Below are 17398 nucleotides of genomic sequence, written 5' to 3' on the forward strand. Positions count from 1 at the left end.
AAAGGCGAAGATACCTCTGCTTTCCTTCCTTTTTAGTTAGCTCCCATATAGGTTGGATTTTTCCAAGGAGAAACTTTTAAGATTGGGAACTTATGCACTAAACCAGAAAGTACAGTTGTTGTCCAGCCGGGAACTCGTTCTTCCTTTTCTCATCAAGCTGCATCCGGGCGTACGAAGACTTGAGGCCTGCCGTTCCCCCCTTAGCAGGGCATCTGGAATAATCGGGGAGACAAAGGAAGGGTCACCGCAGATGCCAAAGACTTTAGGCCATGGTAGGTTGATTAATGATGTCATTAGGGAGGCACTAGAATGCAGAAGCCTCATGGAAGGTCAGACTTTCTGGACTCCGTTCCAGTGTCCAAGAATGTAAACAATACCTGAAATGGGATTAAAATGACGAGACCCAGGGCCAGGTCTCCGATGAAGTCACTCAAGAAACTTGCTTGAGATAGCACAATGAGAGAGTCACAGCCAGGGAGTGCATCTCTTTTTCTTGGAAGATGCTTCTTGTGAGAACTTCCCTCTCTCCTTTTTTGTTCAGTGCCCAGAGATGCACGCTTTGGAAATCAAAAACAACACCTTTGATTTGAACCTTGAAATCAGCAGGTATCCAAGGCAGACAGTTCAGAACAGCTGCAACATATTTGCATCGACCCACAATCTTCAGCACATATGCTGCCGTTTCAAGACTGTCTTCAAGGGCAGTCCCAGTAGTTGGGCATTGCAGTTGTCCAGCCTGGAAATCATATATGACAATAACTCCAGATGAGTAGCTGTGTTAGTCTGTCTGTAGCTGTAAAAAAGAACAAGAGTCCAGTAGTACCTATAAGACTAACAAAATTTGTGGTCGGGTATGAGCTTTTGTGAGTCACAGCTCACTTCTTCAGATACCTATCTGAAGAAGTGAGCTGTGACTCACGAAACCTCATACCCTATGACAATAACTAGCTCTCTGCTAACATCAGCTTGTGCTGCACAACTAAATTCAAAGAATGCATCCATTTTGGAGCTTTGCCTTTATCTCTCCGTGTATCACATTTGAACTGTGACAAGTTTTGGTGCAGAAAAAAAGAAGGTCTTATGAGTAAATAACATGCCAGCCTCCAAAGAGAGGGAGAATTCACTCCCGGGCTTGTTTTACGAGACACTGACAGATCGCCAGTCAGATTTCACATTGACTCTTTCCATTTTTCATGTCTGCTGGTTTCAGATTCAATTTTCCTGGCGTGCGGGAGTATGAATCAAAGTCTCCTGATTGCCGTGGTGTTAAGCTTAGCACCTTTATTGCGGTGGGAAGGCTGGTTTTCCTAATGCGATAGCTGCCTGAGCAGCAATAGGAGGCAACAGGAACGACACAAATCCCTCCAAAACTGGATCAGGGGAGCTATTCCTTCAGGCTCATTACCTTGTTATATCTGGATAGCTCGATGCTTTTAATGTCTGCAAGGCAGGAGGAAACATTTTTATCAGTGAGACCTAAGAAGATCCAATTGTGAGGGGGATGTACATGAGAAAAGCCGGATCAAACTCAAAGCCCAGCCAGGATTCTGGTTCCGGCAGCGGTCCATCCAGACGCCTTCAGGAACGGCCCTCGGTACAGTATTGTACTTACCTGTAATCTATGCTCATCTGCAGGGTTTTATAGTCCGGGCACGGATTAGAGCAGTTTTATGTATCTGTCGTATATTTTACTGTGATTTTATTGGATAGATATTATGTTTTGTATCGATTTTAATGGATGTAATTTGTGTATGGATGTGAACCACTTCCCGCTCTCAATTAAAGAGAAGAGGTATAAAACTCAAGTAAATGAATGAAATGAATGACCTGGATAGCCCAAGAGAGCCTGATCGCTTCAGATCCCAGAAGCTAAGCAGGGTCCGCCTTGGTCAGTAATTGGATGGGAGACCTCCAACGAAGGCCAGGGTCGCAGAGGCAGGCAACGGCGAACCACCTTTGTTAGCCTCTTGCCATGAAAACCCCACCAGGGGTTGCCATAAATCAACTATGACTTGAGGGCTGGATTTCATTCACTTTCATGATGGCTATGGAGGGAAAGTGGCATGGTATAGCCCAATCTCATCAGATCTCAGAAGCTAAGCAGGGTCAGTATTTGGATGTGGGACCACCGAGGAAGACTCTGCAGAGGAAGGCACTGGCAAACCCCCTCTGCTTCTCACTTGCCTTGAGAGCCCCTTGCTGGGATTGGCATAAATCGGTTGCAAGTCCTGACTTGACATGGTATAGCCCGATCTTGTCAGATCTCAGAAGCTAAACAGGGTCAGTACTTGGATGGGAGACCACCACAGAAGACTTTGCAGAGGAAGGCACTGACAAGCCACCTCTGATACTCACTTGCCTTGAAAGCCCCTTGCTGGGGTCAATTTGTTGTGACTTGATGGGACTTTACACACACATGATGGCTATTATCTGCAAAAAAGCCATTCCTCCATGAATTTATCTAGTATCTTTTACTGGCCACTGATAATCCCACAAGCTGGGGATATACATTGACACATAAACATGCTTTATAATGAATCAAACCATCGGTCCATAAAGGTCAATGTTATCTATTCGGACTGGCAGTGGCTCTCCAAGGTCTCAGGCAGAAGTCTTTCATAACACCTATTACCCGATCCTTTTAACTGGACATGCTGGACCACTGAACATGGAACCCCCTGTATGCAATGCTTATGTTCTACCGTAAGGCCCATATATACACACAGCTCTCTGGAGCTCTCTCAGCCCCACCCACCTCACAGGGTGTTTTGTTGTGGGGATAATAATGACATACTTTGTAAACCACTCTGAGTGATCGTTATGTTGTTCTGACGGGCGATATATAAATTGAATGTTATTATTATATATAAATTGAATGCCTCTGGATTGCTTAGGTTCTAACTAGGGATGGCATGCACAGCCAAAGATAAATGCTAGCATAGCCCATACACTTTGGGTGCAGATAGTAGAAGTTACTGAAACTTTTTGAGTTGCAATAATTCTAGAGTAAGTGCTTAGGGGTTCACTGGAAGATCAAACATTAGAGGTGGGCACAAACCAAAATACAAACCGAAGTTCATCACAAACCAGGCCAGTTCATGATTCGCGAACTAGTGGTTCGTGGGTGCTTTATTTTCTCATGAACCGTGATGAATTTTAGCCCAGTTTGTTTGATTCATATTTGGTTCATCACTGCAGACAGCCTGGCACCAATCAATAAGTTTCCTAGGCAACGGGGAGCGAGGGATGGATTCTCTGCAGACCTTCTGCTGACCCGGAAGTGACATTTTCACAAACCGAACAAACCGGTTCATAAACCAGGGCAAGTACGTGAAAGTGTGTGGTTCGTGGAACATGACAAAACCACGAACCGCACAGTTCGGAATTTTCCCAGTTCGTGCCTATCTCTAGCAAACATTCAACATACTTGCAATGATTAAAGAGGAAGACTGTTATAGTTAAAACAAAATTTGAATCCAGTAGCACATTAGAGACCGACAAAATTTTCTAAGATATCAGCTTTCATGAGTCAAAGCTCGCTTTGTCAGATACAGGAACTGTAATGGACAGTTTGCTAACATACCTTGCACCAGAAGGCAGGGCGGGCTGTTGGCAAGGAAATGGATATCCATAAAGCAGGTGGAGAAGAGCCTTCAGAAGTGGACAACCGGGAGAAATTATGGCCAGGCATCTGCCACGAGAGCCGGCACAATATACAAGCTCCTCCTTTATTTCAGAAGTGAAACATTACCGAAGATGGCTTTCGCCCTGCGTGGAACTGGTGGTAGCACATTCTCACAGTTCTAGATGATTGCACCTCCATTTAGTCATGGCAAAATTGCTTAGGAGTCCCACACACGGCAACAGTCCGGGCATCAAATGCTAGCCCCATAGTTAAGGACACACCTTGTTAAACATGCAAATTGCAAACAAAATTAAACAGAATTTCTCTCTCTCTCTTTCTCTGGTCTCGCCTCCAGTCCTTCATGGGAGAACATCAATGCTCCTTAGCTTAGGGCCATTACCAAGTTAACTTGTTGGTTAATAATAAATTGTTTAGCAGGGTACCAGCAGTTCTTGGGGTGATGTGTATATCACGTCACGCAGCAGCTCTAGAGAGACCTAGATTTGAATCCATTCTGAGTTACTAATTGATTGCCATTTAAGTTGTTGCCCTGAACTTCATGTAGAAACTTTGTGCTCTTCTCTTGTTGGAAGCCTGTATCATAATCATGGTTAGAATCTCCAGTACTCATTTGCCACACTGGCCAATAAGAAGTCTGTTACTGCAATTAAATGGTATCATAGAATCAGGCTGCTCTCTGCCCACGATGCTGTGTCTAGGGATATTTCCAAAGTTCTCCCCCACTCCAAATTCCCCCCTGGATTTTGTTTTTTCTGTGATGCATTACTGATTACCATTTGTTAATTTAAAATGCATGTTGGCATGAGGAAGGAGAAGGTGGCGTGAAAATATTTAATTCGTTCACAGGAGGATAAAAATGAGGAGGTTTAAGGTGAGATAAGAGAGAATCAAATTGTTCCCAGTTGTAATCCTAATTACATTTATTTGGGGGAAGGTAAAGACCAAATAGAGAGTGATTCTGTAGTGGAAAATATTATGCAAAATTTAAAACGGTGAGTTAAAAACGCAGGGAGCAAGACTACTGGCCTCGCTAAAACTTATTTCTTCATAGACATGCAAAGTCGTCATAACTTTTGTTTGATTCCAACGATATTTCCAGAAAAGAACAATTGGCTTTGGAGGAAAATGTGGGATTCAGTAAAGAATTTAATTACCTTGGCAGCAAGCTTTTCGAGCTGTAGGTGTCTTCTGGTCCAGTGGAAATTCTCCCAAATTGTGTGTGATGTGTGTGTGTTATATATCTAGGCCATTAAAAGTTTAGCCGAGCCCCAGATGCTCCATCAGTAACTGGAGGGGAAAAAATCATCTTTGTATGAAGCATGTATTAGAATCACATTACTGAAACCTCTCACTTGGCTTCTAAAATGATTTCTAACGTTTCTTCTGAATGTTTTTTAAGGGCTGAGTGCCATATCCAGTCAACTGGAAGGCAGTGTCTAATGTTCACAAGCCAAGTATTGTTCGCATTTTATGCTTTCTGTAAATCGTCAAACAATTTGTCTCGCTAATGTCTAAAAAGCAAGAGACGACAGCTCAGCTCTATACAATACTGTTCAAAAGACAATACTCAAACAAATCGACAAGCAGGTCCCAACAAGGCCCGAAGAATTGGCTTGCTGAGTTACATGATTTACCTGGCTGATGGTCAGGGATGAAAAGATGTTCCCAGTTTCATTTCTTTTTAAATGGTTAATATTTTGGTCAAGGGTTTCAAAACTCTGTTTATTGCTTTTCCATTTGCTACATATTTATCCCGCCGTCATTCCAAGATATTTTACTCAGTGAATCCACATACCTTTCTACTGCAGTCCTTAAAATTCTGGAAGGTAGGTCACTCCAGCTATTCCCATAATGCGTATTGAGGGAATAGAAGCAGACACGGTTACCTCAAGTGGTCTAGCACCTTCAAGCACAGCGGAAACAAGATTTGAACTGGAGACTCCAGAGCTCAGACCATTAACCATTAAATGTATAGGAGTGGATCTTAGGGCACGTGGTAGCGTTGCCAGCACTGCTTTGGCAAATGCTGGGAGATTTTGAGGGCAGTGCCTGGGGAGGGTGGATTTTGGCAGAGGATGTGACACCACTTCAAGGTGACGCTCTAGGAATTTCCCCTTAATCTCTAAGGTAAAGACCATAGACACAGGGAGAAATTCCTAGTGTATTGGTATGGAGGCCACTTTCCAGCCTCTTTTCTCCTCCCACTCCTCAGTTTCTCAAGAGCAGGGGATTGGGGCTGAAGGTGGAGCAAATGGCAAGCTTAGAACATGGCTATGATTAGTCTGATTTGCGTTGTTGCTTGTAAAGGAGAACACACACACACACTTTTTTTCACCTGTTTAGCCCTATTCTCTGGTTGCTCTGGAGGTTCCAACCGATGCTCTATGTCTTATCTAAAGACTTAGTAACCTCTCCTCTAAAGATTTAGGAAGTTGTGTAAGACCAAACTACATAGGAGTGCTCTGACCACTCTACGAGTACTGGGATTTTCCCGATTTGAAATATTTGGCCAGAAGGTAGGTATGCAATAGTAGTGGGGGGGCACTTTTTGTCTTATTTTTGCCGTACAATTTTACATTGTTGTTTGGTTTTAGTTTTGTAAGCCGCTTTGAAACCTGCTTTGCAGGAGGATAGCCTGGAGAAAATGTTTTAAAGAAATGATCTGGCTAAATAAGCTATTATTTAATATTGGTACCTTTCCTGGTGCCTGCTCCGGTCAGGTTTCTGGGAGTGGTGCGGTAGGGATCTTGACTTGGATGGAGGAGAGCCTGCTGGCCCCACGAACATGTTTGTGAACAGGGCCATGTTCGTGGTTGTCCGTGAGTCCCTGTTCATGGATGGCAACGAAGAACGAACGTCATGTTCGGTTTTTGTTTCTGTCCGTGCTCATCTCTACCCATGACCCTTAAAAGCTTATGCCTTGAAAATCTTGTTGACCTTCAAGGTGCTACTGGACTCAGATCTTGTTCTTCCATCGCAGAGCAACAAGGCTCTCCACCTGAAACTGCCCCAAAGGAATAATTCACAGAAGGAGATGTTTCTTTAATGTCTTTATTTTTTCCCCCACAATAATAAAAAATAAATTAGTCATAAACAAAAATAGCAAACATTTTTTTTCCTCCCTTTGGAGTATATGTATACATTATGAAATGATGCTGTACAGAATTGGTTCAGGCAAATGGCTGGGCATATATATATTCCTGAACTTGTCGATAAGTCCTTTAACGCATTCCTTCTCCCCACTTTTCAATTCATTTTGCAGAAGTGGTGGATATTATTGTGAAATAAAGGAACCATTAACTATGGATTTACAGTATGATATATATATATATATATTATATATAAGCCAATGTGGTCTAAAATCTCCAGAGCAAAAGCTGGTTAGTATTGCCAAAAGAACTGGACAGAATTGTAGATGGAATATATCAATAAATACATTTGTTTTAAAGTCCCTTTTTGAAAAAAAAAATCTCATTCTAAATAATAGAACTATTTTGACGCAGTGGCTTGTTCCATATAGACATAGCTCAGAATACATACTTTCCTATAAACATCTTGTATTTACAAATATAAAAAATAAGTTATAACAAAGTATATCCTTCCTTGTAAGTGGGTAGACTGCATTCATTTGGGGCATATAAAAACAGGGTTTGTTCTGCTTGCCAACTCAGACTTGGGGGAGGAGCCTGGGGAGGGCGAAGTTTCAGAATTCTAGGAGAAGTCTGGGTCCTACCTGGAGGATGGAAACCCTAGGTAATCTTTTGTGTTTCCATGGGTTGCATCCTTGTTCAACCAATCCTGAGGTTTTCAAGAATTCAATGTTTGGAGGGGACAACCTTCCCCAAGCAAAACCCCCCAAATCTGTGAGCCTCGGCCTTTTCAGTTCCCTCTCCTACCAAAGTAATATTGAATTATTTTTGTAAAGGGAACAGGTTAACCAGCATCAGGGGGAACAGTTAAAACATAAGAGAGAATCTTCTTGCAATTACAAATAACTGTCTTCCCCCAGTCATTTCTTACCAAGCATTACGACCGTCATTGTTTCCTCTGCATCCCAGTTCAATGTGGAAAGCAGAAAAAACTAGCATTGTTAGTATCATTCCTGTCCAAAAAAACAAGAATAAAATAATGGTTATGAGTTACGCGATTTCCTGTCTCCTGCATTTAATGAGCGCTTCCTGCTGGTTACTTTCTCCCTCTCGCACCTTTGCAAAGGTAAAGTTTTGTTAATTTGGAAGGTCGGACTTGATGTCTGGGTCTGAATCAAATGGGATCAGGCTTTTAAATGGGGGTGGGTAGAGTTCACATTGTCTCTTCTTCCATTTGAAACCCATCACTGTCAATATCCTTGCAGGAAGGCCTGCTTCTTTTGGCACCTGCATCAAAAGTTAATAGCAACTGATTAGATGTTAAGTTACGGCAATAGGGTAGCATATGGGCAGAGACCTCCCTAAGTAAGCCTCACCATTTTCAGTCTCCTCTGATGCAAAAGAAGGCATGAAAGGCAAGCATTCTTAGCAGAGAGTGGAAAAGAGGGGGCAATTGCTTTGCCCACAAAGGTTAGGAATGAAACAGATTGGCCGTTGACATGCAATTTGTTAACTTTGACACATCAGTGAAGAAGGGGACAGAAGGCTTAAAATACTTGCTTGTTTATGACAAGTGTATTGCAGTTGTTGAAAAACAAAAGTATTCTGTAGGAATTTGGGGAGGGGGAGAACTATTGGATTGGATAGATCTGCTCACGGTGGTGTTCTTCCTCCAGCGCAAGCCAGCAGAAAGCTCCCTGGGCCAGAGGGAAAAGTCACTTTTAGCAGAAAAGTTTCATAGGGTACAAGCAATGGCCAGCAGCTGGATCTTTTCCAAGGAAGGCCATATAATTGTGGCAGTGCAAATCGCCACAAGTGGGATCTTAGCAAAGTTTCCCTTCTGGGAATCCCTTTCAGGAGGTGCAGAGAATGAAAGGGATGGGTTGAACATCAGTAAGGGTACCTTTTCACACTTTAAACTTCAGTGAGAGCACCAGAAAACGCCCCCAAAACAGATTGCATCAGGGGAATAAGTACCATAAACTCTGCCATCATGAATTCGAGAGTGCACACATATACAACCTTTTTCTCAGTTAGAAGAGGCACTTTGCACTCTGTTGGTATTCTCCAAAGCAACCCCCTCTCCTCACATTTTCAGTGCCGTCTTGGTCCATGACAAAACCCAAATAGGGAGAAACACCTTGCTGCCCTTTATTGGGACCCACTTAACATCACAAAGCAATGAATGAGCTTTTGAGTTTAAAAAAAAAATCTTCACGCTCAATGTTAAAGGAGAAAGGAGGAAGGAACAACGGGGCAGGAGGCTGGTAAAGTGCCCAGGGTAAGCAATCCCTAGAGACCACTGCACGCCCCCTATTTCTTCTATCTTTGTATTGGTGGTATTTTTTGTTTCAATTCCATACTTTTTGCTGTTTTCTAATGTTTATTGTATGGTTTGTATCTATGTAAACCATTTGCATGGTATTTATACATTGTATATAAACTATACAATAAAATACCATGTCTTTTACACATATAATCATGATTAACTGACCTACCCAATAACATTAAAAAATGCACATTTTATGGGGAACTTTTGTGTGAAAATTGCACAAAAACCAGTTTGCTTTGGACACAGGATAGCGGGAATCAGAAGAGGGACGGGGAAGGTGGAATCAGAGGGACTGAGAAACTGGAAATAAACCTTATCCACAATACATTACTGTTCAAGACGGTAATTCAGAAAGTTAATGCAGAGTTCAACTAGCATCGAGTGCTAAAGGTGTGCACCAAGTCTTCTGGGACCAAGAACAATGGCTGCTCTCCCTCTGAAAATATAAAAAACTGGCAGTTATTTGGATCTGTCTCTAGTGCAAGTCGGAATATGGGGCCTTGGAAAGCAGAGAACAAAAAGACAAGAAGAAACGAGCTGGTGGAAGAGGCCTTCAGTTCCCCAAAGCTAGATCCCTGCTTTTGTGATGTTTAGTTGTTCCTAATAAAGGCAGTATCTTGCTGTCCAGAATGGATTATTGCCGTAGATGCATACTGGTGTGAGCTCCCTTTATCGTACAAGGCACATTCTCAATGGGCTGAGCCCAGTGCTGTGTAAAAAAAGCACATGGTTTTACAGTGTACATTTCCAAAAGACAGAAAGTCCCAACACAGTGCTTGTGAATTGTTGTCGCGTAGGTGTGAGCGAACCACAATGCTTGAGGTGTTCACCTAGTACAAAAAGAGTCTTTTTTGAGACTCCGATGCAGTCCAGGCAGCCCATAAATGACTGCAGAAGTCAGAGGTGGAGAACGGGAGCCGTTGTTATCTGCGTCCCAGAAACCCTGACTGCCTGTTGGCGACCCTCAAGCAAGAGGCACAGCAAGCTGTCTTATAGTAGGTGTAAACGCAGAGCCGGGCTTGCACCACCACGTTGCAGTTATAATATTTATCTTTGCAGTTTTCATCTGGAAAGAAACACACAGTAAAAAAGCAGGCCTTATACGGTAGATGCATACGTTTAAAAAGAGAGCTTCTTGTCATAATTTAGTATGACCAAGAGACAACACAGCTCGTTCATAGTACTGTCAACTTACCACTGGTGATCTGTGCGCTTCATCAAAGAGCTGACCGGCTCACTGTTGTGCATGATACCAGGCTATTGCTCAAACATCAGGAGTTCAAGATACAATGTGGTACAATGTGGCAAATTTTGGCAGTGTCTCTGAAGCCAAAGCATTATTGCACTGAACTCTGAACATGCACAGTTCATTGGACTGTTCAGAGTCATCATCTTATCTATGTCTTTCCCTACCCTCTGCTTTATCAAAGCATTCATGCCATTGATAAAACACTGCAAAAAAGCAATCTGGACATGACCATATGTACAACTGCATCAAGATTCTTTTTAGGCAGTACTGCAATGATACCATGTTTGACTGTGAGGGGGTTGGTATCACACTACCCAAAAAGAATCTTGATGCAAGCATACATGCAGTCATGTCAAAATTGCTTTTTTGCAGTGTTTTTTCAACAGCATGTATGCTTTATTAATGGAAGATTCTTATTAGGCAACACTGTAATCATGCAATGTTTAGTTCTGTGCTTTAGTACCACATTGCCCACAAAGAATCCCGATTAATTGTACATAAATTCCCATTTTTAAAAAAACCGAGCACTTTATCAAAGGAGGAGTGCATATCAGTAGAACAGAGGGGAGGGGAAATGCTGATGAACTGACAGCTAACAATCTATGCCTGCTCTGTTTCTGGAATTAATTATACTATTCTCCTATTTATGAAACTGAAATTTAAAAGATCTGGAATATTGGGCAGAGCCCAATGTCAGGATAATAAAAGGAGCAGAACGGGGAAAATTCTCTCAACCCTAAAACCAGTTTGATCAGGTTATGTGTGTCATTGCTATCGAGTTTGAACCCAAATGAAATTCAAGGTGAATTCACATAGTCCTCCTTAGGGCAAGAGGAGAATATAAGATGACTCTAAGAGACACAAAAAATAATACTTTTAAATAAAATCACCAACGTTTCTCAGAGCCTTGCAATTTGTTGGTTTGGCTGGCTGCAACTGAGTATGATTTATGTAACATTCAAGGTGAATTTGGAGCTTCCCAAGCAAAAACTTAAGGGAGGTATTCGAATTCTCTGCTTAGCTGGGCATGGAGCCTTTTTCCATCTGAAGGGGCCTTCCTCCAGTGGAAGATGTTCTTCCTCCAGAGGAAAGCTGCACACTTAGATAAGCAGAGTAGGTAAGATACAATCATAAACAGCTGGAGAGGTTTCTTAGGAGTGGGGGGATCACACTGTAGGCTTTGAAGAAGCAACAACTTTGCCTGACCTTAACTGCACTCCACTTTTGCCCTGAAACAGCCCAGATTTTATTTCTGTTGCATAAAAGCCCAGCAAAGGAAAAACAACTAGCCGTGAAAACTAACTAGAAAACGATCAATATATATATCTCCAAACCGTAACTAGGTCAGATAACTGAAAATTCAAAATTCACATTCTAAACCATACACAAAGAATCCAGAGGAGTTAGCCCTGTTAGTCTGTAGGAGCAAAATAGTAAAGAGTCCAGTAGCACCTTTAAGACTAACCAACTTTATTGTAGCATAAGCTTTCGATAACCAACTTTACTGCAGCATAAGCTTTTGAGAACCACAGATGCATCTGACGAAGAGAATTGTGGTTCTCGAAAACTTATGCTACAATAAAGCTGGTTAGTTAGTCTTAAAGGTGCTTCTGGACTCTTTACCACAAGGTAACCAGTTATTCAAAATTCTTATGTAAACCCAGAGAGTCTCCAGTGAATAAAGTGCTACTGCCTATTGATCTTTACAGAATGTACAATAAATTATCAGATACTCAGCTGTGTCAAACCCATTTCTAGAAGAGTTTCACAATGAAACTCTTCATTTCACAGTGAATTTAAAACAATACAATTTGAAGTATACTCATACTTTGCTGTTCTGATCCGGTGATATTCTCCCTTGCATAAAAGCCCAGAGCATCTTATAACAAAGATGTGCCACAGTCAGGGAAGGAATGACTGGAGATTTGGGAGATTCAAGGCAAATCCAGCTGTCTTTGCCCTCTTCCAAGCACTGGGTCGTATTTTACCTACAGCAGAGTGCAGAAGTCTCCGCTTTTTGTACTGCAACTGAAGTTGATCTTAAGGATAAGGATTTCTTACAACACTCAGAATTATGTTCAAATATTGTATAGGGATCTCCTGTCGGAAGGCGTGATGTTTAAGCTCGAGATGAGTGTCAGCTTTTTCCTGCCCTTCGCATGGTGTAAATAATACATCCGCTCAAACCACACAGCTTGAATAATACATTCGCACAATCACTTTTGTTCAAAGTACAAATCAATTTCATTTCCAGGGCTTCCAAACAAGGTAGCATGCAGCTGTGTTTGACGGGCAGGCACGGCAGCCAAATGTTAATTGCTTGGCGAAACCCAGCTGTTTAAAGTGGAACAGAAATCAGGAAAACAGGCACATCCTGGATTTCGCAAAAAATCCCCGCCTGGCATAACCTGAATCAGGGTCGCCAACCATCTCATATCCATGCCAATGGATGTATTCCATCTAAAGGTAGGGTTGCCAGCCTCCAGGCTGGGCCTGGAGCTCGCCTGGAATTACAAGCAATCTCCACACAGAGATTAGTTGCCCTGGAAAAAAGAGGGTGAACTCTGCGGCATCATATCCCAGCTGAGCTCCGTCCCTTTTCCAAACTCAGCCCTCCCCAGGCTTCACCTCCAAATCTCCAGGAATTCCTCAACTCAGAGTTGGTGACGCTATCTACAGGGGTCTTTCTTTATCAGTGGTGATGTCAAAGTTTGAGATGCAATCTCCAAACCCGCTTGTCCCAAAGTGAGATGATGCTGCATCTTTTTTGGCTCGGGGCCTGGCCGTGCATTGGGGCTTGTACTGGGCCAGTCAACCAGTCAGCTCTTCCTTCCCTGTTCTTGTAACTCCCCATATGAGCTGGCATCTTGGGGCACAAAATCCCAGGCCCTACCTCTCTCTCTTCCAGGAAGCCTTGGGAAATGTAGCTTTCTAGGGTAGGGTTGCCAGTCCCCTGCTGGGGGTGGGGGATCCCCCACTCCCACCCTCCACTCCCGCCCCCGCTTACCTGACCAGGGGGTATGCACCTCCTGGGGCAAGCTCTCAGGTGGCACAATGCACTCCGGAGCACCACAGCAGCCCAGTTCAGCCCCCAAGTGCGGGAGTGCTCCCAGGGCAGCATGTGGGCTGTGAAATGACATCACCTCCCGGAAGTGATGTCATTGTGCAGGCTGGGAGTGCATGCACACTCTATGAGCGCGCAAGAGGAACACCAAAAGTAGGTGCTAGGCCTTCGACCTCCCGCCCGGGCAGTTGGGGGACCTGGTGACCCTATTCTAGGTCCTTGGGAAATGTAGCTTTCTAGGGCTCTTGAGTCCAGTTTGGGGGTGAGGAAAGTCCACATTCATTTCTACTGGATTTTCCTGCAAGCACATTAGGTAGGAGGCGCTTGCATGGAAAGCTGACAAAAAGGGTCAGTCGATGTGAGCTGAGGTGCATTTGACCATCACCAGGGGTCATTTCGTAGGAAAAGAGCTGGAGGAGCACATTAGCATAACTCATTAGCATATGCCACACCCCTTTCCATCACCAGAAGTGTGTCATTAGCATAACTGATCTGCATATGCCACACCCCCTGACATCACCTATCCTGGCTGTTTTGGACCCAATCCTGGTCATTCACGGCCGAAATTGGGCCCAAAATGGCAAAAAGGGGCTGAAAATGGTCGAAAAGGGCCCCCAAATGGTCAGGATCAGGCCGCTGATGAACGGGAGAGTGATCCACCACCCGTCAGAGGCCCGATCCAGGCCGTTTTGGCCCCAATCCAGGCTGAAACGGGCCCAAAATGGCCGAGAGTCAGGTTGGCGGGGCCACCTGATATGTGACCTCTTTAGGGAACTGCTGGAACTGCGTTCCTGCGCATTCCCCCTTGAAACGAGCCCTGACCAACACTTTTCATAAGAAGCATCAGGTTTGCGGATTGCAGAAGGTCAGACGGAAGTGGGGGGCGTAATTCAAAGTCCCAATGGAAGTTTGTTTTCTCCTTCCCTAAGTCACTGGAGGAAAGACCCACCAATTGCACTAAGCCCAATGCCTCCACAGCAACAGTATCGGGAGTCTCTGTGGAATCCATTCAAGACAGAGCAGGCTGCCCCGCTGTCAGGCACTTTGGGGTTTGTTTTAAAGCAGACTCCACCAAAGCAAACATCCGAGGCGGCAAAACAGTCTCAGGAAACAGACACCAGATGCTCAAGATTCTCCAGATTCTTGGGCACTCCAAAACAAACTTCATTTTTTATGTAGCTCAATTAAAAAAAAAAGTCTGAAATCCCAAATGAAAACAGATATCATATATCCTTCAAAAAAAGAATGAGGCAAAGGACTACGAATCTGACCTCAGACTGACTCTGTAGGCAATGCTAGCTTAATTTTTTTCCCTCCACTAGATGGAGTTCCATGGTTAGCAGAAATGTAATGTCCCCTACCTATTTCTGGTACACAGTCCTGGGGGTTGCACTGTTCCTTCTCCTCTGGTTTGAGCTGCGCGTCACATTTGGTGCTGGGCGTCATGTCGTCAGACAGACATCGTACCTCTCGGACTCGGAAGCCGCCTTCGCATGATTTTGAACACTGCAAATGCGAACATTGCAAGCGATAATCAGCAACAGACTTGGGACTAAGGAACCAACCCTCAGTGACGCACATGGCATAATTCAGTGCACATTAACACCATAACCTTGAATTCTTCTTGACAGCAATGCAAGCCACACGGCACGCTCTTTTGGGGGCTCAGAGCAGAAATCATTTTTCTCACTTGTATGTTTATTCACATAGCTTCCTAAGACAGGGGTACTTCTTTGTGTGCATGCGAAGACCATGATAACTGGCCAGAAGGCAAAGGGGAAGAAGGAACAGAAGGTGTTTAGTATAAATCTTATCAGAAAGGCAGCCTGACCCAGAAAGGCTGTAAAAGCTTCATTCTCTGTGCTGTAGTAACCACCTTGCTTCCCCAAACATGCCAACGAACAGCTGATGTAGGAAAAGGAAAGAAATTACTCAAAGTCTGGATTATAATGGGAGACGAACTCCCCTCACCTCAGTTTGGAATCAGTCTGCTATTAATGAGCTTTCTCAAGATGTTCTCTGGGGAGAAATAAAACTTCACCTTTTCTCAAGCATTTTTTGCTATCTCTTGTTATCCTGTTCTTTGGGGTTTCAACTGCCTTTCAAAAAGTCTTCTGTGTTGCATTTTTCTGGTATTTCCAAAGATACGGAGCCTCCCTGGGGGTGTCCTCTGTTCTCCAGAGCTGTCAAAACTATCCCTAGGAGACTTTAGCAGAGCTCTCTCTCTCTCTCTCTCTCTCTCTCTCTCTCTCTCTCTCTCTCTCTCTCTCTCTCTCTCTCTCTCTCTCTCTCTCTGAGCTGTGGTTTGCGTCTGGGGACTTGAACAAAAACTAGATGGAAAGTACCTCAATTTACATTTCACAGTGGAGAAGAACTCTCCGGAAAGTGGGACTCAGCTCATAGTGTGTTTGAGTTCAGCAAATTCATGTTCTGAACCAGGTAATTAGGAACGTCATGGCACCATAGTGTAGTTGGGAAGTTATCCGGGAGGATACAGGTAGACAACAAGTAATTATAAAATAAATTCATACAAAGCGAAGCTTGCTTTTCTTTTCGGATTATACAGTGAGATTTTTTTTTCCAAACAGGCAACACATGTTTCCTTAAATCACTGTGTCAAACACAGGTCACAATTGGTTCCCGGAAAATCTCTGTTTTTTTAGAAAAAAAGTTAAGAAGCAGACAGCTCATCTCCAACTTTTTGACTTTGCTTCTTGTACAGCAGTCTCCAACTAGGGTGGATTTGAACCCAGTTCCAAAATGCTCAACCATCAGTCCTAGGCCACATGGACTATTTTTGAGAAAGGAGATCCTATCCAACCCAGGCCTCTGATATACCCTTTTAGAAAAATTGACTCCCACCTCAACAGCTTGCCTTGACAACATCTACGTGAGAAATTGAAGATTTACACCTAATACAGAATCGGGCCATGGTTATATCTAGCTCAGCGTTGTCTACTCTGTCTGGAAGTAGTTTGCTAAGCTTGAAGGCAGAAGTCCTTCCTCAGTTTTTTTAGCTGGGATCCTTTAACTGGAGATATCCATGTTGAACCTGGGACCTTTTGGCATGCAAAGCAGACACTCCACTATGGAGCTACAGTCTCTGACCCACACACAGCTTCCAAGGGTCAATGGTGGTGGACAGTTGACTTATGGCAACCCCTACCGGGGCTTTCAAGGCAAGAGTCTAACAGAGGTGGTTTGCTGTTACCTGCCTTTGCCACCCTGGTCTTCACTGGAGGTCTCCCATCCAATTACTAACCAAGGCTGACCCTGCTTAGCTTCCGAGATCTGATGAGATTGGGCATGCCTGGGATATCCAGGTCCAGGCAGAGGGTCAATGCACACACAAAATTAAATGCGTTCAAGCCCCACTTCATCCGAAGGATGAATGTGACTGAGAACATGATATTTTACCACTGGTACAGCCCCCAAGAGCATAAGAAGAGCCCTGCTGGATCAGAGAAGTAGTCCATCTAGTCCGGCATTCAGTTTCTCACAGTGGCCAGCCAAGCAGGGCCAACAACAGGACAGAGAAGCCAAGTCCTCCCAAGTGTTGCCTTCTAGCACTGGGTTTCAGAGGTATACTGCCTCTGAATATGGAGGTTCCATTTACTTACCATGACCAGTAGCCATTGAGGGATCTCTCCACGAACCTGTCTTGCATAATTCCCTTGCATGTAGGGTTTGTCAAAGGACAAACCCCAACTTCAGTATATTCTCCAGTTCCTAGTTGAACATCTGCAGCTGCCTTGTACGGTATCAGAACTTTGGTCCATCAAGGTCATTATTATCTACTCTAACTGGCACCAGCTCTCTGGGGTCTCAGGTCTTCTGCATCTTATCTGATCCTTTTTAACTGGGAGTACTGAGAACTGAACCTGGGACCATATGAATTGCAAAGAAGGTATTACACCACAGAGCCATGGTGGAGGTGAAATAAAGGCCATTTCCACGTGTCCTTCAAAGGACGGCCCACTCATCGAATGCTGCCGGCTTTTCCTCTTCACTCCACACG

The 17398-nt window shown here is 43.8% G+C and overlaps 1 protein-coding gene across 1 annotated transcript in view; it reads right to left on the reverse strand.

The window, feature by feature from the left end:
- Positions 1 to 6705: 6705 nt before the first annotated feature.
- The window catches only part of THSD4 (thrombospondin type 1 domain containing 4), a 330707-nt gene continuing 320014 nt past the window's right edge, over positions 6706 to 17398 (reverse strand). Inside the window, exons 16-17 of the mRNA XM_055002122.1 lie at positions 14742 to 14886; positions 6706 to 10133 (exon numbers count right to left, since the gene is read on the reverse strand). Coding sequence (XP_054858097.1) covers positions 9991 to 10133; positions 14742 to 14886 — 288 coding nt within the window. The 3' untranslated portion in view covers positions 6706 to 9990. The remainder of the gene's footprint in view (positions 10134 to 14741; positions 14887 to 17398) is intronic.

The sequence above is a fragment of the Eublepharis macularius genome, chromosome 18 (genome assembly GCF_028583425.1).
Source record: "Eublepharis macularius isolate TG4126 chromosome 18, MPM_Emac_v1.0, whole genome shotgun sequence".
NCBI classification, from domain to species: domain Eukaryota; kingdom Metazoa; phylum Chordata; class Lepidosauria; order Squamata; family Eublepharidae; genus Eublepharis; species Eublepharis macularius.